Source organism: Microtus pennsylvanicus, chromosome 8, assembly GCF_037038515.1.
Source record: "Microtus pennsylvanicus isolate mMicPen1 chromosome 8, mMicPen1.hap1, whole genome shotgun sequence".
Classification (NCBI taxonomy): Eukaryota; Metazoa; Chordata; class Mammalia; order Rodentia; family Cricetidae; genus Microtus; species Microtus pennsylvanicus.
Genome location: NC_134586.1, coordinates 4944176 through 4971298, shown reverse-complemented (window position 1 = coordinate 4971298; position 27123 = coordinate 4944176). Strand labels below are relative to the sequence as shown.

General features: G+C 48.4%; 1 protein-coding gene across 3 annotated transcripts in view; it reads right to left on the bottom strand.

Annotated features, from left to right (window-relative positions):
• The window catches only part of Bcat1 (branched chain amino acid transaminase 1), a 68862-nt gene that overhangs the window by 24895 nt on the left and 16844 nt on the right, over nucleotides 1–27123 (bottom strand). Inside the window, exons 1-5 of one of the 3 annotated variants that reach the window (XM_075982305.1) lie at nucleotides 19884–20329; nucleotides 18598–18666; nucleotides 11311–11511; nucleotides 3292–3402; nucleotides 1636–1755 (exon numbers count right to left, since the gene is read on the bottom strand). In XM_075982305.1, the coding sequence (XP_075838420.1) occupies nucleotides 1636–1755; nucleotides 3292–3402; nucleotides 11311–11511; nucleotides 18598–18666; nucleotides 19884–20087 (705 nt within the window). In that variant the 5' untranslated portion in view covers nucleotides 20088–20329. Of the gene's footprint in view, nucleotides 1–1635; nucleotides 1756–3291; nucleotides 3403–11310; nucleotides 11512–18597; nucleotides 18667–18739; nucleotides 19843–19883; nucleotides 20330–27123 lie in introns of those variants that run through there. The other 2 variants (XM_075982307.1, XM_075982306.1) reach the window with 2 other exon arrangements.

The window sequence follows — 27123 nt, the reverse complement described above, 5'->3', positions numbered from 1 at the left end:
CCAAGTGCTGGGATTAAAGGTGTGCACCACCACTGTCCGGCTAAGAGACTTCTTTTTAAAAACAGTTTTGAAGTTAAAGGAGAAAATGGAGCTGGGTACTATGGCATGTATCTGTCATCCAAACACTTGGGAGGCTGAGGCAGGAGGATCAAGAGGTCAGGGCCAGCTCAGCTGCAGAAGAGTCTGGGCCTACATAGACCTTTGAAAAAAGAAAGAACTTAGGGCTGGAAAGATGGCCAGGGAGAGGGACAGATGCAGATACTCTGTTCAGTTTCCCTTTGACTTAGGTAGGAACCCAGGATTGTCCACACCCTGGGGTGGCTCTCCCTTGAAGGTACACCCTCACAGACACACAAGCCCGGAAATGTGTCTCCTAGGTGACAAATCCAGTCAGGCTGACAGTGAAGAGGTGACTGTCCCAGGACACAGGGCCTCTAAGGCCGGGCATCACACCATGTGAGGTCACAGAGTAAATCCCCCCATCTGGATGAGGGTCTTTGTAAAGAGGAAAAGACACTAAAATTCTCTCCCTAACTGGCAGACCAAGGGAGGCCTCACCAGAGGCCGGCCATGAAGACATGGAAAGCTCAGGGCTAGCAATCAGTCTTGATCAAGAGAAGGCAAATATCACCGTGCCTTTCACTTCAGTTAGTCCTGGGCGAACTACTACAGTAACCAATTTGATGGTGGCAAACTGTCACCCGCAAACCTAAAATACCTATTGTCTCATCTTTCACAGGAAAGATGGCCTCGACAATAGGGAGGATGTGTGGAGCCATGAATGTTGGGACTGGAGTGGGGAGCGGGGGTAGGCTGGGGAAGGGATGGGGTGGGGTGTCATTCAAACCACATTCTGAAAGCCTCGCTCAAGAAAGAAGCAGGCTGGAGGCTAAGCTGAGCAACAGTGCCCAGCCAATGACATTTGGGGACACACAAGAAGGCCCAGTGAGGAGGAAGGCAATTGCTGCCAAACCTAACTGCCCGTATGACATCCCCAGAACCCACACAGTAAAAGGAAAGAACCTGAAGGGACCCTAGGCAGCCAGGGCCTGACAATCATGGCCCTGGAAGATCTTGTCCCCTCTCCCCCAATCCCCTTAGCCCTGCTAAACTGCAAGCCACCAAGGCCTATTCCCTCACTTGGCCACCTCCTCTTCCTAAGGCTGGCTAAACAAAAGCCCCCTTTTGGCTGCCTTAATTAACATGCCCTATCAAAATTAAGCACTTCATCCTAACTCAGGTTTCCCCTTTTACCTGTATAAACCGCCATTTGCCTATGGGCCACATTTGTCTCCTCCCGATTCAGAGGCGTCCTTTGTGCCCCTGTACCACCCACCCCCTGGACAAACATCCCTGCCCCTTCTCCCTTGTTCTTTTCCCCTTCTTCCATCCCCTCCATCTCCTGTCTTTGTCTCTCATCCCTGACCTCTGTCCCTCTGGGATAAATAAATCTCCTTTGTGCTAAGAACTTGGTTTGGGGAGCCTTGTGCTCCCAAGGGTTCCTTCAGAACCAACTCCCAAGATGTTCTCTCTCTCCACACGCACTGTGGCACACACACGCCCACTCACGTACAAACAAAAAATAAATGCACAGCTTTTAAAAGACTTTTGAAATCACAAAAGAGTCAGGTTTACCTCGGTTCCGATAAACGTGGGGCGGACGTAGAGACTGGCAGAGGTGGAATAGGGGACCCACTCTTGGTCTATCTGTATGAGCTGCAGAATGCATTCTAGAAGCTCCTCCTCGTCAAACACCTGAGCAGACAGAATCTCCAGTGAATGCCAGCAGAGCACACAAGGCGGGCTTTCCGGTAGAGAACAGACAGAAAACTCAGTTTCCAAGGCCAATCCGTATTAGAGTCCCAACTGGCTCCTTGAACAGACATTTTTTATTCGTTCATTCTCCCCCAACATGAAACATCATGAAAGGAATCCGTAATAAATGCAAAGAGGAAAAAAAAAAAGAGAACTTGAATCCCTTTGGCAAAATAAAAAATTAAGTATGAATTATTCATAAGGAAAAGATAAAAAGTTAAATCCCCTGAGGCTCTAGACAGCGCAGCATGTAAAGCCATGTTTCCCCAAACCTGATGGCCCAAGTTGATCCCCAGAACCCACATGGTAGAGAGAAAGCTAAGTTGTCTTATGATCGCAACACTTGCCCCCCCCACCCAAAGAAACAAACAAACAAATGAAATTTTTATTTAAAAAAGATCAGATCCCACTTAGCACACTCACACAGCAGTTATAATTAGGTTTTACACTCAACTGTAACAAATAAAGACTTTTATTTTAAAATGGGTATCTGTGACCTCTTATCTTAAAATCCAATTAGAATTGGATTTTATACTCAAATCTAACAAAACACTATGGCTTCTATTTAAAAATTGCCATCTGTGACCTCACATTCTTAATTATAACTAAATATTATGAACAAGTAGAACAAAACATTTAGATGATATCAGCAACTTTAATGTTCAAAACAACTTCTTCCCCAGGAAACATAAAACACAAACCACAAAGAAAAATAAAGATAAAATTTGCCTATTTGAAACTTAAGGACTCCTGGTTTTTTGAGACCGGAAGTCGCTAGTGAGACACCCGTAAGGAAGGGCGCCAGGGCAGGTCACGTCATCCTGAACACAGGTCGGACAGATAAGGGGCAGATTCCTCAGGGGACGGGGACGTCTCCATACCCCACAGGGGACAGACAGGCTTGGTAAAAGGCTCAAGCGGTTTCCAGGCAGCTGCAGGCCAGAGAGGGACACACAGAGACCTGATGAGTGACATTGGGTCGAACAGCACTGCGGGCTAGCGGAAAGGTGACCTCTACACGTGACCGCAGGGCAGGGGTGACCAGCCACACTGGTAAACCAGGGTCAACAAGTCAGGTCGTGGGTGCAGCCGGTCAGAGATGAAGTTTAATCAATCCCATGAATACCTAGGCTAGGAAATCAAAGAAACGTAAGCCCACTTTCTTGCCCTCCTGAGCCACCTTGGCTAAGTGGTTTGTTCTCCCCAGGGTCATCTTAATTTTCTTCTCTATACAAAGGCACTAAAATTTACAATAAATGCCTTAAGACGGCTCAGCAACCGATGTGGCTGAGAGAACTGGCCCTTGTAAGGAGTCCTCTAAACTTACCGGAAGTACCCTGCCTATATAATAAAGTCAGCCTTCATACAATCTGTTGAAAACCTGATGCAATTATTCAAGAAGGATTCCTGTCTTGTTTTGTTTGATACAAGACCAGAACAAATCATGAAATGGAAGGTACCAATAGATGCACATACAGGCAAAGTGGTCCTCACAGCGGATCGGTACATTCTCTTCATGTTGAGGTCTGGTCGAAACAATCGGATCTTGTTATCAACTCCCCGAAAAGCCTTCAAGCCTTCAAAGAGCTGCGGGAAAAATAAGGGTGTCAGCAGGTGACTGAAGACAGTCTGAGTGGATGTTGACAAAGCGTGCTAGAATGGCTGGAATGGAGAGGGGAGGGGAAGGGGGAGCAGTGGGGAAAGAAAGGGAGGAAAGGGGCCCTCTCAGTACTGGACCTGATAGCAATCAGGAAGGAAGATCCAAACATACTGATACTACCTCACCTGCTCCTGGCCTGGAGCTGAGTATGTACCTTTTGCAGGTTAAGGAAGAGAGGGAGGAAGGGAGGGGAGAGGAGAAAGAGAAGGAGAGGAAGGGGAAGAAAGGAGGGGAAAAGCCAACTGCTAGTCTAGGTTTTTGAAGGCAGCCTTTTCTCAAGGTCCTGCTCAGGAAAGACTGTTCTGACCATCTTAGCACCTGATGGGGACTTAAGTCACACACACCAGAATTTCTTCCCAACGATGGATACCAAGCTTCACAGAAGATGAACAGCTGCAGGGATGACCACTGCCCTCCAGGGTGATCACAAGGTGACCACTGCCCCCCACTGCCCTCCAGGGTGATCACAGGGTGACCACTGCCCCCCACTGCCCTCCAGGGTGATCACAAGGTGACCACTGCCCCCCACTGCCCTCCAGGGTGATCACAGGGTGACCACTGCCCCCCACTGCCCTCCAGGGTGATCACAAGGTGACCACTGCCCCCCACTGCCCTCCAGGGTGATCACAAGGTGACCACTTCCCCCCACTGCCCTCCAGGGTGATCACAGGGTGACCACTGCCCCCCATTGCCCTCCAGGCAGTTGGACACCCTGGAAGTCCCTTCTCACCAGAAGAAAATGAAGAAAGAAGTTGAGGGACTTGTTCAGGCTAATCTGGCATCTCAAGAAACGCTCAGAGAGACCTCACCCCTAGAATATCTTTATTCAGTTATCCATCTGTAATGTTCAGTGATTGACAGAGCTAGGTGGGCCCGCCAAGGCTGACATAAACAGCCTGCTAAGAGCTCATAAAGTGGTCAAGCCAACAGAAAATTCTAGTTCGTTTCTTTCTTTTCCTTCCTTTCCCCCCCTTTTATCAATTTGTTTGATGTATATGAGTGTCTGCCCACATGTCTGAATGCACACTGTGTGCACGCATGCCTAGTGAGTTAGAGGTCAGAAGAGGGTGTCTGATCCCCTGGAACAAACTATAGGCACTTGTGAGCCATCATAAACCTGGGTCCTCTCCATAAACAGGAAGCACTTTTTTTACCCATTGGCCATCTCTCTGGCTCCTCTTTCTCTCAGTACCAAGTATTGATCCCAGGGCGGTGTGCATCTAAGTATCAACTCTCCCAACTGGCTACATCCTTGGTCCTCAAAATTCCAACAATCCCTTCAGCAAGAAGGTAACCACTGGTAACAAACATTCCCTTCAGCAAGAATGTAAACACTGATAACAAAAGCTCCCCCATCATTTTACTTGAGACAGCAGAGCCCTTTCATCTCTTCTTCAAGGGAACATCTGCTAAACGCCCAAATCAGAGCAATCATATCATTGTCCTTTCAAGAGAAAACAGGGTGGCTGAAAACCATGACATGTTTGGCTCACAAGTTCCTGGCTAAGGTGAGATTGCTGTCCCCTACAGCCCACAAAACTAGCAGGGGATAGCTGCCTCATCACACAAAATATTAAAATGATGTTTACTGGAGAGATGGTGAGCTGACAAGATGGTTCAACAGATAAAGAGGATTGCCTCCAAGCCCTGAGTTCAACTCCGGGACCTACATGAGGAGAAAACTACTCCTGTGGGTTAACCTCTGGCCTGGCAGGTGCATCATGGCAATCTCACCCCCCCCCCCGCCCCACACACAGATGCACACAATGCTCACATAGATACACATGAGCATGAGGGTGTGAGTTCAAGTCCCAGAATCCATATAAAGCAAAGCGAGGCTTGAGGGACAGACAGATCCCCAGGGCTGGCAAGAGGGCAGGCCTCTTACTTACTACTTAGTCCCAAGTCAGCGAGTATTAGAGGAGCAAGGTGGACACTGCCTACAGAATGGTAGACGGTCACACATTCTCTCTCTCTCTCTCTCTCTCTCTCTCTCTCTCTCTCTCTCTCACACACACACACACACACACACACACACACAGCGGGAGGGGGAGATTTGTGAACTGGAGTTCTCTGAAAAGGTGGCATAAGTCTGAAGATCCCTCGGAACATTCCCTAACTGTGGAGAGTCAGAATGCTGTGGATCCAGAGCCCAAATCCTCCCGAGTTATCCTTCACCTCCACAGCCGCCAATCCTCCACTTCTGTTTCTAACTTCACAATCTCTGGACTTTCAAGTAGATCATCATGGAAGCTAAAAGCACATCATCAGATAGCAGGACTTCTTGCTTGGCTTAACCAGCTCCCTCCTGTCCTAATCCGAACATCTCCTAAGAGTGTTGACTGATGTCCCCAGCGTGTTGACCGATGACTTGTTCTGTGACTATAAAAGGTTCATGTAACCACTTCCACAGTGGCCATGTCATTCGGGGCAACCTGATCCCATGTGCCCAGGCCACAACCACTGATTGATTCAGAATAACCCATCTCTTACCGCCTTTGGACCAGAGCAGGGTTTCACACATCATACACCTGCCCCCATGCACAAGAACATTCCCAGGAGAGAAAAAGGCTCACCCAAAAGAAAGCCTGGACAAGGACACGTAACGGAAAACTACTGCTTCAGGGACTTGTAAATGACCCGAGCTGCCCTCAGACCCCAGCAACCACATTCTGCAGCTATGACCTCCCTGGGCAAGGAGGCTAAAGGCCTAGGGCCATGCACCCCTGAACCACAAGCTTTCTTTCTAGATTGAATTCCAAACATGCACTTCCCCAGCAGTCCCTGCCCAAGTGGCCCTGAGCCACAGTCTGCTTCAGAGGGCCCCCGGTGATGTCTCCATCAAGGCTGGTCGGGTCACCTGCACGCAGATGGCATGGGTGTTTACCCACACGCGTGTGCTGGTCAAGCCCAGAACACCTGCATGACGGAGGGGCATCCTTCGGGCTGGCCTACATCCCCACCCCCAATATTTTTTCTTTTATTGAAAATAATTTTTTTCTCACATAATATATCCTGATTTATGGTGTCTTCTCCTTCTACTCCCCCAGCTCCCCATCACCTCACCTCCTTTTCTGTCTCTCATTAGAAAGCATGCTTCAAGTGATAACAATAAAATATAACAAGATAAAACAAAAACAACACATCGGTACTGGACAGAATTGACAGAAGAAAAAAGTCCACCTGAAGGTACAAGAATCAGAGACCCAGCCGTTCACATGCTTATTGTAAGGAATCAATTGTTCATCCTGGCCACCCAGAACCGTGTTACTTTCATTGGTTAATAAAGAACTGCTTTGAGGCTATGGCAGGGAAAAGCAAAGCTAGGCAGGAAAGGCTAGGCTGTGTGCTGGGGAAAAAAAGGGCGGAGTCAGGACACAATGGATCCGCTGCTGGAGACAGACATGCTAGAATTTTGCTGGTAGGCCATGACCTCATGGTGATGCACAGATTAATAGAAATGGGTTAAATTAAGGTATAGGAGTTAGCCAATAAGAAGCTAGAGCTAATGGGCCAAGCAGTGATTTAATAAATTCAGTTTCTGTGTGATTATTTCAGTTCTGGATGGCCGGGACAAACGAGCGATTCCTTTCAACACACACTCAAGGAATTTCATAAAAACACTAAACGGGAAGCCAAAACATAAACACAGAGGACCTGGTGAGGACACATGTAAGCCCTGTGCATGCTGCTGAATCTCTAAGTTCACATGAGCTTTGTTCAATTGATTCCGAGGGCCTTGTTCTCCTGTCCCTCCATCCCCTTGTCTTCCTGGCCCCTCCACCCCTCTTACACTCTTTCTGCCTCCTTTTCAGTGAGCAGTGGCAGAAGAGTGGTTGTTTGTTCCCTGAGCTCTGAGTGGATTTGATGGAGACATTTGATGTAGGGCTCAGTGTTCCGAGGTCTCTCGCTCTCTGCGTCCTGTCTGGCTGAGGGTCTCTGAATTTGTTCCCATCTGCTACAGGAAGAAGCTTCCTGAAGGAAGAGTAACTTTATTGCTACATTTTTTAAGAACAGCAGTATTTGGTTTCACCCTAGGTCCCTGGGCTATCTGGTCTTCGGTTCTCAGAGAAGTGCTGTATTTTTATTAGGTCCTAATAACACAGAGAGGACTGCGGGTTTTACTCCATCACAGAATAACTGTAATTTGAGGGCTATTTTTGGTTCTGCTTGTGTTTTCAGGCCAGAAGTGGAACACAAGGCTTTATTCATGTGAGGGAAAGTTCTTGAGCACTGAGCTACATCCCCAGACCTGTTATTTTTTAACTATAATCCCAGTATTTGGGAGGCTGAGGCAAGAGGATTGCTATAAGTTTAAAGCCAGCTTGCCACCACTAATAATAATATGAAAAAGTCAAACTGGAATTTCAATCAATCTACTCCAAAACCCCAAGTCTTTAAGCCTCAAAAAGGACCTTAATTCCTTGTAATTCACTTCCTACAGACAGGCAGTTCTCTGGCTGTGGTGCCTACTCATCTGGGTTACACAGCTTCAAAAATGAAGGAAACCAGAAACCCACGGGAATTCTGAGCGTTAAGTCTGAGAATCAGGATCCCAAAGACCACCAGCTTACCAACAGCCTTCTCTGAAGGGGGATGGTTGATTCACCCACCATTTGCTGCACAGGGCTTGGCATGAAGAACATAAGAACTCAGCCCAGAGTGTCCACTGGGAGTCAGCTGGGAAAGAAACTAAGAACCCTAAACTCGGCCTGGGCAATGGTGCGCACCTGCAGTCCTGGCGCCTGGGATGTGGAGGCATAGCTGTGCCGTAAGCTGGAAGCCAGCCTGGGCTATCGGAGACCCTGTCTTTAGAAGACAAAACAAAAGGTTCTACAGGTTGATCTTGATTGTCTTCTAGAATAGCAGGCACTGCTGGGTCAGGGTACACCGATGCACACTGTTGGCGAGGGGTGCTGTCTGAGCTCACAAAGTAGCTCACTTTCCAGGCAAGGCCGGCCCCTCCCACTTCAGACCCAAGTGTGTTTACCCAAGTGTCCTCCAAACCTGGAGCAGGCCAACACCCTGACACCCTCAACCCATGAGGGAGAGAAAAGCTAACAGCCAAAACACTGTGTCCTTGAGAAGAGCTGGGAAATCAGACTGCTTATCCCATGTTTAAAATCCTGTGTGGGAATCTGAGGCCAGAAGTTGGTTCAAGGGCAGACCAGCCTGCTCTCAGCTGGGAAGGTCTGCCTATCAGTTTGCTCCTAAGCAGGCCCAACTCCACTGAGCCCCCCATTATCAGATAAGATCTGGAGCACCCAGGGTGGCCTGAGCACAGACACCCCCAGTCCCTTTCTACATGGGGTTGTGAGCACGGATTTAATGACATGACTTCTGTTTGTCCCCTCAATGGGGCTACCCAGGCTGTCTCTCCCGGACGCTGTAAGCCCCCCAACCTGAGCATGCTTTGCTGTCTGCTGAGCCTTTGTAGTTGATACTTGCTGTTCCTTCCGTTACTTGGTGCTCGCTGTAAGCTTAAGTTACTCGTTCTAAAGAGAGTGCACGCGCCGTTCTTTGGACTGTGTAGACTAGGTCATCACACACGTTCTCCGGGCACCAGGCATGGCTCTCCAGCAGTGGTTCCCCACCTGTGGGTAGAGACCTCTCCGGGGGCTGAATGACCCTTTCACAGGGGTCGAATATCAGCTATCTGTATATCAGATATTTACATTAGGATTCATAACAGTAGCAAAATTAGTTATGAAACAGCAACAAAATAATTAAGGTCAGGAGGGTACCAATGAGGAAGGGCCGCAGCTTTAGGAAGAGCGAGGGGCACTGCTCTACAGCCTCAAATGGACACAGATCCACTACGGGGTGGGCAAGATGGATCATCAAGTGAAGGGCTTGCTGCTAAGTCTGACGACCTGAGTTCAAACCCAGACACCCACTTAGACAAAGGATAGCCAGTTCCCGCAAATCATCCTCTGATGCCCACGTGTAGGCACAGCATGCCCCCACACACAAATGAATAAATATAATAAAAAATGTAAAGGTAGTATCAGTCAGTATCCATCTTTAACAAAAGTATTAAATCGTAAGTGTTTGTACTTCCCTGGTAAGGGAGGTCCTTCTATATATGTGGTGCTTTTATTGGTTAATGAATAAAGAATCTGCCTTGCCTGTGATAGGGCAGAGTAGAGCTAGGTGGGGAAAACTAAACTGAATGCTGGGAGAAAGAAGGTGGAGTCAGGAGAAGCCATGTAGCCCCACCAGAGACAGACGCCAGAACTTTACCTGGTAAACCACAGCCTCTTGGTGATACACAGATTAATAGAGATGGGTTAATTTAAGATATGAGTTAGCCAGAAATATGCTTGAGCTATTGGCCAAAGAGTATTGCAAATAATATGGTTCTCTGTGATTATTTCGGGGCTGAGCAACCAGGAACAAACAAGCCGCCTACAATACTCGCCAAGTTCCATAAACCTTCAGAAGCACCTGAAATAGAACTGAAGCCCTATCCCTGTCTGCCTCTAGACCCTGAATTTTTTTAATTTGAAAATCAGCTCTTTTGAAGATTCTTTTCTTTGTATACATATATACATGTCTGCTCATGTGCATGTGTTTGCCCAGAGGCATGAAGGAGCATCTGATCTCCTAAAAGCTTGAGCAGGGCTGTCTGGGATGGGTGCAGAGGACTGAACTGAGGTCCTCCGCAAGAGCAGCAAGTGCCCTAACCACGGAGCCCTGAATGCTGATGCCCACACTTCTCACTTCAGTTCATTAAAAGAGTGACACCAAGGTAAGGTGGGAAATCTGAACTCTAAACACAAATAATTAAATGAGAATGATCTACAGAAAGTACAAGATCTCAGGCTGGAGAGATGGCTCAGAGGTTAAGAGCATTGCCTGCTCTTCCAAAGGTCCTGAGTTCAATTCCCAGCATCCACATGGTGGCTCACAACCATCTGTAATGAGGTCTGGTGCCCTCTTCTGGCTTGCAGGCAAAATGCAGACAGAATATTGTATACATAATAAATAAATATTAATAAAAAAGAAAGTACAAGATCTCTACAAAGCACAGCACTGGAATTCAATACTCAGAAATGGTTATTTTTATCATTGCTATTGATATTGTTTTTTCCTATGGTCATTTTTCAAGCCCTTGGTAGCGTTTATCTCTAGCACCTTCAATATTCTGGAAAAAGCTATCACATAAAATAAAGTGTAGGACCACCAAGGCAATGGCAGAGCTGGTTAACCATGTGTCTGCAGAGGACCAGGAAATGGATCCTCAAACATGAAAGAGCACATTCAACACCATCCCTTAATAAACAAACCTCAGGCTGGTTACAAGACAGCAGTTAGCACAGGCATCTGAGTAAAGAGGGAACTTAATAAATAAAATAGCAACGTTCACGGCTTTGGGGCTCTGTGAGGTGCCATTCCATGGCCTGCCTGGGTTGCCCTGAAATGAACTGTATAGTCGAGGCTAGTCTTGGACCTTCTGCCCACCACTGCTTAGCTTGCCAAGAGCTGAGGTAACAGTCATGAGCACCAAACCTGGCTTCCTGTGGACTCTTTAGGTTTCTAATTTTCCTCACTATCCTGTGTGTGTGTGTGTGTGTGTGTGTACACATATACATATAGACACACACAGACAGATACATTTAGTTACGTATATACTGGTACTTTTTTAAACTAGCATCACAGAGAAACCAAGACAATCTGCAAAGCCAGTTCTTAGATGTGTCCTCAGTCCTTTTGGCTGCAGGAAAAATTGGAAGACAAGCATGGCAACCTTTAGTAATGACAGCTGAGCCTGCCTAGCCCAGAGAAGCTCGTAAGGAGGAGAGTAATGGCCCCAGCAGCTCCCAAGCACTTACTTCCACACCGTAGTGCAAAGCTGAGGCAGCAGGATGTAGAGACAAGTTCTCAAAGGGCTTAATGTGAGGTTTCTCCCATCCTGACGCCGAGGACCACTCCACCGTCAGCATGTGATCGGTAAACACAGTTCCAAACACCAGCGAGTCGGGGTCTGGCTTTTCCTTTAACACGGTGGCTGGTGTGATGATGAGGTCTTTGGCCTGTAGACGAGAAATGAGCACCGTGAGGGGAAGCAATCAGAACCGCGCCAGCTAAATGGTCCAAGGGTCCACAAGTGAATGGCGTCCCTTAATGTCTACAACGAGCACATAATTTAACACTAGAGGGTCTGAGGACATGTGTCAGTTGGAGGAGTGCACACTGGGTGTGCAAGAAGCCCTGGGTTTAACCTCCCGCACCACTGAAAGACATGGAGGCAAGAGGTTCAGAAGTTCACCAACCTTATCTAAAAAACAAAACAAGTCTCAGACAGCAACCTAAGCATAGCACCATAACACCAAGAAGAAGCAAATAGACCAAACCTGTGCTTGGAGTTCACACACACAGACACACACACAGACGCGTACATGTATTCTCATCCTCCCTCCCCACCCTCTCTCTCACACACACACACACACACACACACACACACGCATTCTCATCCTCCCTCCCCCCCCACACACATATTCTCATCCTCCCTCCTCCCTCCCCCCCCACGTATTCTCATCCTCCCCACCCTCACACACACACACACACACACGTATTTTCATCCTCCCTCCCCACCCTCACACAACACACACACACACACACACATGCATACACACACACAAGAAATTACTGCAATTAAAAACATTTAAAACAAAACTATAATCATAGAGCTGGAGAGATGGCTCAGTGGAAAAGAGCTCTTGTTCTGGCAGAGGATCCAAGCTCAATTCCCAGAACCCACAGGCTGGCGTTCACAACCATTCATATATCCAAAGTTCCTGGGGATCAGATGCTATCTTCTGACCTCTGTGTGTACCAAGCATGTACACAGTTCATGTACACACATACGTGAATATGTACACACATATAAAACAAAATGAATACATCTAAAAATATACATAATAAATAAATAAATAAATATTAAAAAAATCAGTAATCCCTACAACAGGGGTGGCACTGGACACCTGTTATGCCCCACACTCAGGAGGCTGAAGGAAGAAGAGAGTCACAAATGTGAGGGCAGCCTAGGCTACATAGCGAGTACCAGGCCAGCCAAGGTTACATAACAAGGCTAACTCACAAACAAATCTCTGCAGTGACTTTGGTTGTAAAGTCATGGGAAGCACACCTCAGGGATGTACCCACATGGTAGGTGTGGGGAAAGCGCAGGAAGGGGAGGGACTGCTCCCCACTCCCACCAGACTCGAATGGGTCCTTTCAGAAAGGAGGGGCATCGTCCAGGGAACAGTGCTGCTCACTGTGGCAGGAGGACCCTTGAGGACAGAGTCACTGCTCCCATGGCTGCGTCCATCCATCTCCCCAGAGCATTGTGGGCACAAGCCTCCCATGCCTCCAGATGCACAGGGCAGGGATGAGAGCATCAAAGCGCTCTCCTCTTTGAAGATGGACCAGCAGAGAATGGAGCCTCAGATACAAGCCCTCTGTTCTAGGAGGACGAGACGATGAACAAAGCCCTCTATTCGGGGACACAGAAGCAAGGGCAACAAGGGCCACAGGAAACAACTGCCCTAGGCACGCCCCACAAAGCGGGCTGGACCATCACGAATGGCCAAAGTCACCACGATGCTGATCCCTAACTTGTGAACAGTTAGAGAACAGTAAAAAAACAAAAACAAACAAATAAACAAAAACCCTAGGTAGAGAGGAGAAAGCATTTGATGGTGGGGGGGGGGTGTCCTGGCAGACTCCTGTCACTCAGGCTGCCTTTGCACCATCACCCCAGGTCTGAGTGGGGTACACAGAGCAAGAACCCTACCAAAGGGGCTACATGACCAGCCCCACCCATGGCCGCTGACAAGGAAGACAGAACAGGGCAGGCTGAAGATGGACAGTGTGGCTGAAGGGTGAGACTGAATTCCAGACCTGCCTTCTCTTTAAAAATAATGTCCATTATGTGTTTATCATGTAAACAGTGCTCTGCCTGTATGCCTGCCTACAGGCCAGAAGAGGGCACCAGATCTCATCAGAGATGGCTGGGAGCCACCGTGTGGTTGCTGAGAATTGAACTCAGGACCTCTAGAAGAGCAGCCAGTGTTCTTAACAATTGAGCCATCTTTCTGGTCCTCCAGACATACCTTAAACACTGCACAGCCAATGCACACTGGCGGTTTAGAATTGTATTTATTATTGTGTGTATATACACATGATAAGTCTGTGGGCACACCAGAACATCTGTGGGGGTCAGAGGACAACTTTTGGGAGGTGGCTCTCTCCTTCCACCATGCGGTCCAGGGATCAGACACGGAGTCAGATTTATACAGCAATCTTTTCCCACTGAGCCATCCATGGCCCTGACTTCTGGTTTAAGTGACGTAATCAAGAATGCCCATGGTTCTTCAACAAGGCTTTCTTTCCTCCCCTTATCAACCCACCTCCTCCAGGCAGCTATCAAGATTTACAGCTTGTTCACCCTGCTATTTTTCTCTTGAACTTTAATAAAGTTGTCCTCAAGCATAAAAAAAATACTTTCACTTTTCAATGGCCTTCTGAATTAAAAGTGACAGGCAGGGAAGGGAACGTTAGTCTTGGCTTTCTACAATCCTGTGGGTGCAGCTGAGCAGCCTTGAGCACAGAGAGTGGGCCGGAGGGACATCTATATACCCAGGATTGACATCTATCTTAGGATTGACGTACTTTGGGCAGATGAGCCAAGCAGGTCATAGCAAAGGCCCCACAGTAGGAATACAGGAAGGAATGAGAGAAGGAACAGGGAAAGGGTCAGAGGTCCTATGGCTGTCACAGCTGGGAAAACCATGCAAGGGGTGGACCAAATTAGGAGGCTATGTCCCCATATGCCAATCATATTCCAGTCCTCAGAGGCCTAGACTGTAGCTCTGGTTACCTCCTTCCCTAGGAATGTAGTTTCCAAAACCTCAGCAGGTACAGGAAGCCACACTACTGCAGGCCAGCCCATGGGAGGGGCCACCACTAGGGATGCCTGCAAGGGGATGTCTGTCCTGTATTTCCTGGTGGCTTATCATTGTTTGAGCAAGCCAGCTAGGCTAGGAAGCACTTAAGGAGATTTAGGTAAAAGAATCTGAGCAAGTTGAGTATTGTCCTGCAATCCTTCTCCAGATTTCCCTACCTCCAGACCCAGGCTCTCCAGCCTGGGAGACCAGTGGGAGAGTTGGTAGCTCTCACTGTGTCTGCCCAGCTAAATATCACCTTTGAAACTTGGAACAAAATAAGTTTAAACCCCCAGCCCTTGAAGGTTCTAGGTCCATTTTTCTGCAATGCAATCTAGCTGATAGTTTTTTTCCCCCACAGTTGGTCAAGGCAGATAGCTCAGTGTGGAAAAAAACCACTTGCTGTAAAAGAAGAAGACCCAAGTTCAAATCCCCAGGACACGATTTAGTTTCTATAATTCTATATTCTGAATCCTTTGCCTAAAATGCTTCCAGAGTTGGGCCTGTAGCTCAGGGTAGAGAACTTTGCCTACTGTGTAAAATACTGGGCAACATTACAAAAAGTGGAAAAACGCCCAGTCTTCCCAGGCTAGACCAAAGCACTAGGGCTGCTTCACGGCCGAGCTGAGACACAAAGGATATTTATGCTCATTTAGTGTTTCTTCTAGGTCAAAGAGATGGCTCGGAGGTCAGAGCACCAGCTACTGTTACAGAGTTCAGTTCCCAGCACAGTCTCGCAGCTCACAGACAAGCTTAGCCTCAGCTCCAGCACTTTCTGCCATCTCCTCTGGCCTCCGAAGACACCGCACACACAGCAACATCCATACAAACACACAATTAACCAAAAAGAAATTTCAAACACTATGGAAACTCTAAATGAGAAAATCTCCCAGTGTTCCTTCTGCTTGTGTGAACCGCAGCGTCTTCCCTGACTACTTCCCCTCTCATACAGACTTGAACATAAAGAATGCCCTGGATCCAGTTTTTTCTCAGCAACACAAAATTTTGTGGCCATCATAATTTCACCAAGAACTCCGAATTCCTCTATTTGAAGGAATCTCTGCAATTCTCACTGTATAGTCCTAGCTGGCCTGGAGCTCAGAGATACACCAGTCTCTATGTCCTGGGTGCTGGTATTAAAGGCAATGGCTGGGGGCGCAGGGAGGTGAGACCTGAAGAGGGCTCAGCAGTTAAGACCACGGCTGTTCTTTCAGAGGGCCTGGTTCAATTCCGGCACCCACATGACAGCTTAAACTGATCCATAATGAGGGTCCTAGAAATCTGACGTCCTGGTCGGGTCTATGTGGACACCAGACATGCATATGGTACACACACACACACACACACACACACACACACGGAGAGGGAAGCACTCATACACACAAAGTATAAATAAATCTTTAAAAAACAAATGTCAGATGGCTGGTATACACCTCTAATCCCAGAATTTGAAAGGCTAAGGCAAGTGGATTTCTAGGAGTTCAAGGCCAGTCTAGGCTAAAATGGTGAGACCCTGTTTCAGAAAGAAAAAAAAGGGGGAGGGGACCAACCAATCAGTATTTGTACAGGGATGTTTTATATAATGGACACATGGAAGATTACAGGAAAGCATGGTAACTAGAAAATAATAAGATATATGGATAAACACCCAACATTTTAAAAACAAGTTTCTGGGCCAGCTATATGGTTAGGTGGGTAAAGGTGCTTTGCCTGGTGACCTAAGTTTAAAACCTGGAACCCACATGGTAGGACGGGAGAGTCACGGTCTACAAGTTGTTCACTGATTTGCACAGACACGGACCCATCCACGTATACAAAATAAGTAAACAAACACGCCCTGATCTGCTCAGTGCTTCTGATGGCTCCTCTCTGAGAACCTAGGGGGGTCTGAAGAAGAAGATGATGCTACAGCTTTGGGGTCAATCAGGGGCGACGTAAGATGCAGAGAGCTCATCTCTTTCGAAGAGGACCCTGGTGTCTGCGGTGAGACTCACAGATAACGCACACAGCTCCTTAAAAGAATGGAAAGACAGTTCACCCGCTACGGTCACCGAGTCCAGGGGCTCACAAGCATCTGTAATTACAGTTTCAGAGGATACAGCACATCTGATCTCCAAGGGCACTCACAGAGATGTGCACACTTACTGCGCGCACACACACACACACACACACACACACACACACAAAGGCGCACTACTCACACCTATAGGCTCGCTCCAGGGTGCTCAAGTCATGGTGGGGAAGGGTAGGAACAACCCCTCCGAGTTGCCCCCTGACACCCACACTCGCACCACGGTGCCCTCCCACGATAATTAATACACAAATGAAAATTTTTTTCTTTTTCTGTTTTGGTTTTTCGAGACAGGGTTTCTCTGTGGTTTTGGAGCCTGTCCTGGAACTAGCTCTTGTAGACCAGGCTGGTCTCAACTCACAGAGATCTGCCTGCCTCTGCCTCCGAGTGCTGGGATTAAAGGCGTGCGCCACCAACGCCCGGCTCACAAATGAAAATTTTAAAATTTAAGACAATAGATTTGTTTTTAATTTGTAAAGAATTAGATAGATGGTGGTGCACGCCTTTAATCCCAGCACTAGGGAGGCAGAGGCAGGCGGATCTCTGTGAGTTCGAAACCAGCCTGGTCTACAGAGCTAGTTCCAGGACAGGCTCCAAAGCCACAGAGAAACCCTGTCTCAAAAAACAAAAAAAAAAAAAAAACAAGAATTATATAGAAACAAACATGCCTGCTTTCTGGGCCCAGCTAGAAAACATCACCCTCCCTTTAATGAGACCCCGTCACAGTGGGAACGGGACCTAGGAGAGACCCTGGGAGCAAGGTGATGGCAGACAGAAGATCTAGGCTAAGGGTGTGACTCAGTCAAAGAGGCTCTAGGCTTAGTGTGTACACGGGCCCTAAGTTCAACAGCCAGCACTGAGCTTTCAATAAAACCCATCAATCTTATTCCCCAGATTATCAATACTGTCTCAAGCCATGACATGCATTAACACACACAATCAAGTTGTATACAAATTTTAGTTAACAAACACATTATCTTCACTATGAACTTTATCTTGCACTGAATACTTTGTATAAAAGCATAAAGTCCTTTCAGTTAAAAAACACATAATAATTTCTTTTGAGAAATTGAATCTCTGTCTTATAAAGGTTAGCCAGAAGCCAAGACCAGCCTGGTTTGTATGGAGTCCCAGGACAGCCAGAACGCTCCCAAGCTTTTCATGTATTATAATTGAGTTCTGGAAAGTACTGGGGATAGAATTCTAGGCAAGCACTTCTGGGAGAACTGCACCCCACCTCCATTGACCAGGGCAGTCTTGGAAGCTCCCAAGCAGTCTGTAAGGATTAGCGGTTAAGCCTATTGCTTAGTGCACCAGAAACCACAGAGACAAAATCCACAGCAGCTCACTGTAGCATGTTTTACTATGTTTTGTTGTGAGCAGAGCCTCATCTTGAATCTAGCACCCCCCCCCCTTGTTCCCAGCACTGTCCCCACACACCGAGCCTTCCCTGTGGCACAAAACTGATGAGTCAGGTTTCAGCCCCTCCCTGAGCTCTGCCAGGATGTGAGGTCAGAAGGACATTCTGTTCTATGGATGACAGTTGGCAGTGGCTATCAGAGCCAACAGAGTGGCAGAGCCAAGCACCCATGAAGAGCCACACAACCCTGTGGGGTGGTGTGGATGATGAAGAACTCGGAGGAGATCTTTATCTTCATCCCTTGAGTAACTCTCCTGGGAAGCAGGAGGCCACGTCGTACATAAACCACATAATTCAGACGGAAAGAAAACGAAACACTGCACTGTAAGTGAGTTCTATGATTTTTTTAAGGAGGGAAGACACGGTGCCTTTTTCTTGGAGGAGCAGAGTGAAGGGTTGAGCTGATTCAATTAAACAAGAATAAAAGATCAAAACAAAACTCAGGTTCCTATTCATCAATCGACCCTTTGCCAATAAAAGGAATGATTCATAAAATAAAACAAGCAGTTTGCTGCTAAGTGGATTTTGTTTTGCTGACTGGTAATAATCTCGAATGACTTTTTCCCTCACTGGCTGTAATTTAAAATTTAAGAAATCTGTGTAAATTTACAATTAAAATTCCCCAACCCCCAATCTCAACGTGAAATGCATTACCTAGCAACTTAACCTCCTGCAGACTTACCCTGAAAGTCTCGGCCACTTCTGATCCTCTTTCTCCAGCAAAGGGCGCCGGGCATCCATTACTGCAGTCCTTAAAAGTAAAAGTAAACCTCCATTAACCAAAGTCAGGTGGGTCATTGCCGGTACCTGATCAAGGGACTCACCATCACAGAAGACAGAAAAGCCGAGCCTGGACGGTTCAATACCCAGCGTCAGCTCAAACTAGAATGACGACCCAGCCTCCCAACTGGCCCCAGGTCTGGCTTATCTTCTAGTAGTTTAGGGAGGGGCTCCTTAAATTCCAGGTCAACCCAGGAGACAGGGTTCACCCGCAATGAACAAGAAAGCAATTGTCTTCCGAATGTCCAAGTGAGTCGTCTAAACCGAGGGTTTAAGCCATTTATAGGGGGGGAAAAAAATCTCCCAAGCGCGCTCAGCCTCGTGGTCTTGTCAATCAGAGGCGCACAATAGGCAAGCGGCTTCAAGAGGGAGGGGGCGCGGACTGGCTGGAACCATTTTCTCCACCCGCAGGGTCCCTGGTGCTTTGGCGCCGCCAAAACCTCACACTTGAAGAACAAAACCTCTCGATACTGGTGGCAATTAAATGAATAAAAGGCACCGAAGTTTGGAATTAACTAGGGAAAGGGGCAGGCATTCAAAAAGCTGGACGCTAATTTGCTAAATAATTGGAAAGGAGGGAAGGAAGGGGTCCAGGCTTGCAGAGGCTGGGGTGGGATATTTTGAGGTGGGGAAGGCTTTCCCTCATCCTCCAGATTTCCAGGCTGTGACACCCGCAATCCTGGTGGCATCCCCGCTATCCTTGGTGGTGCCCAAGTCCCTGTAGCGACCCTCAAGTTCTCCCTGTTCCACTTTGTGACCCCAACATCCCTGGTGATGACTCCTGCGTCTCCAGTGGAGAACCATGTTTCCCCAAGTCCCCAGTGGCGACCCCTGAATTCCCACAGTGAACCCTCAGTCCCCAGTAGAACCCCCCCATGGCCGGTTGAGACCCCCAGGATGACCCCAGAATTCCCTGGAGAAACTAGCAGTCCCTGAGTCCCTGGTGGCGACCCCGCGAGCACCCATGAATCATCTCCATCCCCGAGTCCCCTGGTGGCGACCTCCGCCTTGATCCCGAGTCTCTCAATCCCTGTGTCTTCCGTGGCAACCCCCGAATCCCCCTTGGCATCCCCTCTTGAGCTGCGGCGCCCTGCGGTGATCCCGAGAGCCTCGTGGCGCCCTCCCGCGGTGACCCCCTGAGTTCCCCAAGGGATGCTGGGCCTTGACGCCCCTCGCCCGTGCGGGTACCTGGCCGGCCAGGGCTGCAGTTGCCCGGGGCAAGCAGGCCATGACGAAGCTGCGGGCGTGTGGGAATGCGTGGCGCAGCGGCGACACGTGGCGCACGGTGAATCCTACAAGCCCGGGGCTGCTGTTTCTGCTGAGCCCTGGAAGTCCGAATGCTGAGCCACGGGCTAGTACCCGGCACAGGGAGGAGCGCAGACGCTGCAGCATCTCCTTATCGTGGGTGCGCGCAGTCACGCGGGGCTGGGCACGCGAATTAAGGGCCCAGGAGCACAGGCGTTTTACTCAAGAACTCAGTGGGGCAGGACCCTGGACACTTCTGCGACACATTTACATCACAATGGCTTTCTCTAAAACTCGGGAGGGAAAAGGACTAGTGTTTGTGCTGGGGACCGGCATTTGTGCCTGCAGGGCCTTGCTACCCTGCTGCCAGCCTCAGAAGCAATCTCCCTGCCGCTTATCCTGTTCAGGCAAAACAGCGTCCCTGCTAGCAAGGTGGCTGTCGCTTTTAACCCTAGCTGATGAATGATTGTGGCGCTGTTCAGGACAAACCTGAGCTATAGTGAGACCGTGTCTCTAAGACAAACAAAAAACTAGGGACTAGAGGAATGGCTCAGGGAATGAGCGCTTGATTCCTAGCACCCATGTCCACCCCCACCTGCAAGAGATCCCACACAGCTGGGCTCTGAGTGCCTGCACTCGGGACACATAATTTAAAATGGCCAGGTATACTGCTTTGGCATTTTCCTGACAGAGGGCCATGCTAGCAACGTTAGAAAGAGGAGCTAAGGGGGCTTGGAGATATTTCTGGGCTTAATAAAGGGCAGGGAAGAGTAGGGCAGCTTTAGTCCCCTCCATCCGCTTTCCGGCGCCAAGCTGCAAACCCTGTGCTGTTCCAACAGCCTGAAGAGTCTCTCTTATATGTATTTTCTTCTTTTGTTTTTAATGTTGGGGCGTATTTGTCTATAGTTACTAAGGTACACTATGGTCCCAACGATTCTGGGTCAGTGTCAGCCTACAGACGGTGAGCCCTCCTCCTTCGGAAATCAATTGTGGGCACTGGGTTGACCTTGCTGATCTTGAAATGGGGACCTGGCCCTGTATTGTAGGGAGAAGGCAGTTAAAATCCACCTGGTTTCAAAGTCCTGCTATTAAGTAGCTGGACAGAGAACTGCTTTCTCGGAGGTCAGTAGAGGGTGGATCCTTCCCCCCTGGTTAGCTTTGAACCCCACCTGCTGTTTCCCGAGTAAAACTCCCTGTGCAAAGTGGAAACATCAGAACTCTGTTGAGGCCTTTTTAAAGGAGACCTACTTCATCCTGGTTAACAAAGGAACCCAACTAAGTTCAACCTCCAGCCAGAGTGGAGAAGGGAATTCTGATCTGTCCCCAAAGTTCTTATACTGTCTTCTACTGATCTCTCCCTAAAGAGTTAACTAGTTGGGCCTGTCAGTCACCTGGCCAGGATATGACCCACCACAGGGGGCCTTCAAGAAGCTGAAAATTGGCTTACCTAAAGACCCAGCTCTAGCCCTCCTGGGCTGATGTCCAAAGGACCTACATCTTACCACTCATCCATAGTCATGGCCACTCTGCTCATTACAGACAAGAACTGGAAACAGCCTGGATGTCCGTCAATGAACTGATGAGTAATAAAATTGTGGTCCACTTACACAAAGGAAATTACTCAAGTGTTAAGAAAAATGAAGTGTGCCAGGAAGTATATGGAGCTGGGAACAACCACCATGAGGTCACCCAGACCCCAAACGACAGAGAATGAGGTTTCTCTTATGTGTGAGTGTTCACTTTCCAGCTCTAAATGTTTGTTTCGGGGAATGATCACAGAGGACGGGTAGCTGGTAAAGGAGCAGGGAGAAGAGCGGACCTTCCCAGAAAGCAGAAATAGAGCATTCTAAAGAGACAAAGAGCAATTAAACTAGGATTGATAGGGACGGGTGGGCAGAAGAGTAAAGGAGGGACTATGTATGGGGAGGGACAAAGAACGCTAGAGGCCATTCGGAAAGCCGTGTGGAAACCTAGTGCTATAAAACTTCCTAAAATATATACAGACAAGGAAGAGAATTTAAGTGAATCACCATGTAACGGGGGAGACGCTGCCCAATGAGACATCTTCTGCTACCATGTAGAGCCTCCAGTGCCAGGGATAGGTTGTATTTGGTTGAATTGTTGGCCCAAGGGGTCCCATGGATTCCCAGACATCACAGGCTATTGTCAAGGCTATTGGTTTCCCTTCATAACCTGACGGTAAGACACAACTTACTTACAACATCAAACATAGAGAAATCGAGCTAGTGCCCAGCTGACGCTCCATCCCTACAGACTAGCATGCAATGCATGGTGCTGGAAGGCGTGCTGGGAGGCACCACCAGAGGAGAAAGGTGATCACCAATAACTCCCAGGTATGAACCTGTGACTCCAACAACCACCTGACTGCAGGATGTACTGGTAGGACAGAGGCACAAATGTTACTGTTGCCCAAAGTGGGGTCCCCCAAATGGCAGTGCTGGTGAGAATGTCTTAAACAGGACTGTGACTTGACCAGGTGGACAGACGGATTGTTGTGGGGTGAAAAATAGTAAACCCAGCATCCACCAGGTCTCTGTTTACCAGGAAAGCCCAGGCTTCCCTAGCCCAGCCTCTGGCAAGGGCATCTAGTGCCTGACTAATCTCACACTAATTCCCAGGCTTTTCTGGCCCACACCTTTCCTTCTCTGTCTCCATCAAATTAGCAAGGCTTTTCCTGCTGTCTCCTGCGCAGACAGCCCAGCAGTTTGATCCCTCAGATAAACTTTTCTTTCCACAGCCACTTATTTTTTATTAAAGGCCCACTCTATGAGATGGAACCCATATATAACACTACTTAAGAGTCCAAAATCTAGATGTGGGCCTAGAGGAAAGCTTACTATTGTTCTGCCGCTGTCTGTTTATAATGCGGACCAGGAGCCCCTGTGATAAGAGCGCAAATCAATTCACTTGGCCACAATAGACGCGATGTGGTCTCGGGTTACACTGCTGCTGTTTTCTTTCTTCTGCATTTATTCTTTCCGTTTTTTCTTATTTATGTTTGCTTTTTCCTCACAGATCTCTCAAATCCAATTATCCCAAGCAATTAACACTCCATGACCTAATCTTCAAATCTCCTTAGCTCAACTTCTGTAGACCTCCATGTGGCAAACCTGTTTGAGAGGCAGGTTCACAGATGACCCAATCCCTGGTCATGGTTGAGTCTCCTCGTCCCTCAGAAAACCACACAAATCTGTCACAGGATGGTCATGTGTTAGGCGGAACGCGGGCAGTCCAGTGTCTCAGGGAAAACGAATGTGGTAACTGCTCTGGTACCCCAGGCCCCTCTTGGACAGGACAGACACCAGAGCCTACTCCTCCCTCTCCGTCCCATTATTGTCTGTACACAGAGGACAGCATCAGCCTGAAAGGCCCCCGCCACCTTCAAGCTCTTTCTGCAGAATTAACAGAGGGAAAGGGTCTTGAGCAGCCGTGAGAGATTGCAGTGTATTTTTGGAAACAAGCTCAGAATTTTATGTTTCACCAAAATAGCCTCACATCTCAAGTTCTGAGAGGAAGACATTAAGCCTAATTAAATGAGGCTTAAAAACCAACAACAGATATTTCCTTCATGGCTCATAGAGAACAGTTTGTGCTATACATTGTCACGTTCATCCAGTCACACTGTGTAGCTGGCCTCAAACTCACTGTGCAGACCAGGCTGGCCTTGAACTCACTGAGATCTGTCTGCCTCCTGTATATGCACATGAACCCCAGCACTGGGTGCTACTCTGTTTTTAAAGTTCATGTCCTGGAGCTGGAGACCTGGGTAAAAGCGCTTGCTGCCCACACAGATCGAAGGCTATTTCCTCAAGGAGGCAGAGATCTGCTACATTTCTTTACATTAAGCAATATTACTTTAACCGTGTAAAGGTGGGTTATATTTGTCTGCGCTGCCTTTGTTAAACAATGTAAAGGTGTGTTTCATTATGTAAGGATGTGCTGCCACTTCACCTTGTCTGCCTAAGGCACCTGATGGATCTAATGAAAAACTGGACAGTAGTTTTTCTACAGCTAGGCAGTAGAGGGATAGGCAGGGCTGATAGCCAGAGAGAATAAGGAGGAGGAGGAATCTAGGCTCAAGGAAGAAGGGGAGTAGAGGGATTTTCTCAACTGAGGTTCCTTCCTCCCAGATGACTCTACTGACAATAACTGACCAGGGTAAAATGTAAGGTTTCCCGCCGCTGAGCTAGCAAACTCCTGAGACACTGAAATTTGGATAAAAAGGAGACAGCATCCATATGTAAGGCATTCACACCCTCTCCTATACTGTTTCTCTCTTCCCTCATCGTCCCTGTGTGACCTGTGATGCTCGACAGTGTGGATCCTGTGCATATTAGTTACTTCCTGGCAGGAGTGAGGAAAGACCTAACAGAAAGCAAGGGAGGAGAGGACAGGCTCCCTTCGGCTCAGCAGCTCTTCTGGGTCCTTCTCAGTGTAACAAAGTATACAGTCGAAATTAACCATCACTTTACACCAGTTCATCAGGGAATAAAGACAGGGACCATATGCTACTCCCACATGGCGATCCTAGCTTCTAATTGTTAAATATTTGTAGCTAGGTGGGAGTAAATGTGTCGAGTCCAGGAATCTTGCCGGGGGTGGGGAGTTCACAAGATGGGAAGCCGTCGGGGGACAGGGTGTGGGAAGGGAAACAGAACACAAGTGAGGGGGAAATATTAGAGGCAAAGAAGCATAGTGGGAAAGGGAAAGGCAGAGAAATGGGGAAGGAACCATGGGGGGAAAGGCAGGGAAGCAAACATCATAGTGTTATGAAAATGCCATAAAGAAACCTACGTCTGTAAGTAATTTAAGAGGAAAAAAGGGAAGGAAGGAGGCCAGAAGGGAGGGAGGGACAGAGAAGGAAGGAAGGAGGGAGGGAGGGAGGGAGGGAGGGAGGGAGGGAGGGAGGGAGGAAAAAGGAGGAGGAGGAAGAGGAAGGAAGGAAGGAAGGAAGGAAGGAAGGAAGGAAGGAAGGAAGGAAGGAAGGACGGACAGACGCAGGGAGGAAGAAGGAAGGAAGGAAGGGAGGGAGGAAGGAAGGAAGGACGGACGCAGGGAGGAAGAAGGAAGGAAGGAAAAGAGGAAGGAAGGGAGAGAGGGAGGGAGGGAGGGAGGGAGGGAGGGAGGGAGGGAGGGAGGGAGGAAGGACAGACGCAGGGAAGAAGAAGAAGGAAGGAAGGAAGGAAGGAAGGAAGGAAGGAAGGAAGGAAGGAAGGGCGGACGCAGGGAGGAAGAAGGAAGGAAGGAAAAGAGGAAGGAAGGGAGAGAGGGAAGGAGGGAGGGAGGGAGGGAGGGAGGGAGGAAGGAAGGACAGACGCAGGGAAGAAGAAGGAAGGAAGGAAGGAAGGAAGGAAGGAAGGAAGGAAGGAAGGAAGGAAGGAAGGAAGGGCGGACGCAGGGAGGAAGAAGAAAGGAAGGGAGGGAGGGAGGGAGGGAGAGAGGGAGGGAGGGAGGGAGGGAGGGAGGGAGGGAGGGAGAGAGAGATGGGGCAGAGGCAGATGCACATGTGACCACTGCAAGCCTGCCATGCTCCTCTGAGATGTCCTAGTCCCTAGTCCCAGATTCAGAGTCCACAGACATGGGAACCACTGCATAGATGCGGTCCACATCTGTCTGCCCAGTAAGCGTGAAGCAGTTCTAGGAGGCACATGCGGGACTTATTGAGAGGACGTGAATACAGGGAAAGATGGAGAACATGGCTGGTGGTGGACAGTGGGCAGAGATTCTCAGCAAATGACGACACGGGAACTTGAAGCACCTAGTCTGCCGGAACAGCTAGCTAAAGGGATGTTCCTGTAAGGGTGCTGTACATTCAAAAGAACATCCCAGTGCATGGGACACACCTGTCCTCCCAATGCCCGAGACACACAAGCAGTAGGGCTCAAAGTAACTGGGTGTGGTGACACAGGCCTTTTAATCCCAGCACTGGGGAGGCAGAGGCAATGGGACCTCTGTTAGTCAGTTCTAGGAGAGTCAGGGCTACTTAGTGAGACCCATTCTCAAGAGAAAGAGAGTTCAGGGTTGGCCTGAGCTACATAAAACTGTCTCAAATTTTTTAATTAACTTAATATATGTGTAACTTATTTAATAGGTGGCCCAGTTGTGGAACTCTGTCCTCTGAGCATGACGCACCTGGGAGTCCTGTCACCCAATCTCTCCTGCCCCAAACGCCTATGGTCCTGAAAGTTCCAGGAGTCTATAGGAGGAGGAGGCTGACAGAGGTGAGGCTCCAACCACGCAGCTTTGTGAATTGTCACCTAGGCTGGGCTTCGGGGTGACACAGCTGCCTCAGTCACCCATGTAAGTGAATGTTAACCTCTTACTGTGTTCACATTTTCTGGGAAAACATGGAGAAACATCCATTCACCCCACCCCCACCCCAATCAACGACAGACAGAAGTGCAGATGCCGGCAAAGTCACTGAGTGTTTACTAAAGGACCACGGGTGACCCCATGACAGCGGCATCGCCAAAGTCCCGCCTGTCATGGATGACTTCCACTACTTCATATATGTAATATTGAGTTGGAAGTGTCACCCTAGCCCCTGGCCTGGGAATTGCCCTGGTCCGGACTCCAATTCCCAGCCTGCCAAGCGCTTGGACTCCAACTCCCAGCCTGACAAGCGCTGACCCCCTCCCCAGGGAGGGTCAGGACCACTCCCACAGGGTATTTAGGCTTGCGCCCAGAAAAAGGAACACGTGGTCTGTGGTCTTCAGGTTTGCGTGGGCTCCTCTCCCTGCCATGTTGTCCCCGTTCACCAGGGACTGTGGCATTTATTAAATATGGGCATTTTTGATTCGGTCTAATCTGGTTTGATTGGAATTCTTTTCACCGGCAGAAAGGCTCTTTTTAAGGATTATTTTTAACAGTATACTCCAGCATCTCCCAAGACCACAGTTGGAGGTGGGCAGGAAGGAGTTAGTGACAGACTCCCAAGTGAAGGTCTTATTGTAGACTATTATTTTAACTGTGTAAAGGTGTTACATTTGTTTCTGCTGCTTTTGTTGGGGATGCAAAGACATGTTACATTTGTTTGATTAAATAAAATTAACCTTGGGTCAGGAGGCTGAGCAACTAGCTGACAGGAAGTGGTAGGGAGGAACTAAGTATAGGTGGGGTTCTTTAGTGGGGGCGAAGCAGAAGGACCGCCCTTTTGAGGGGG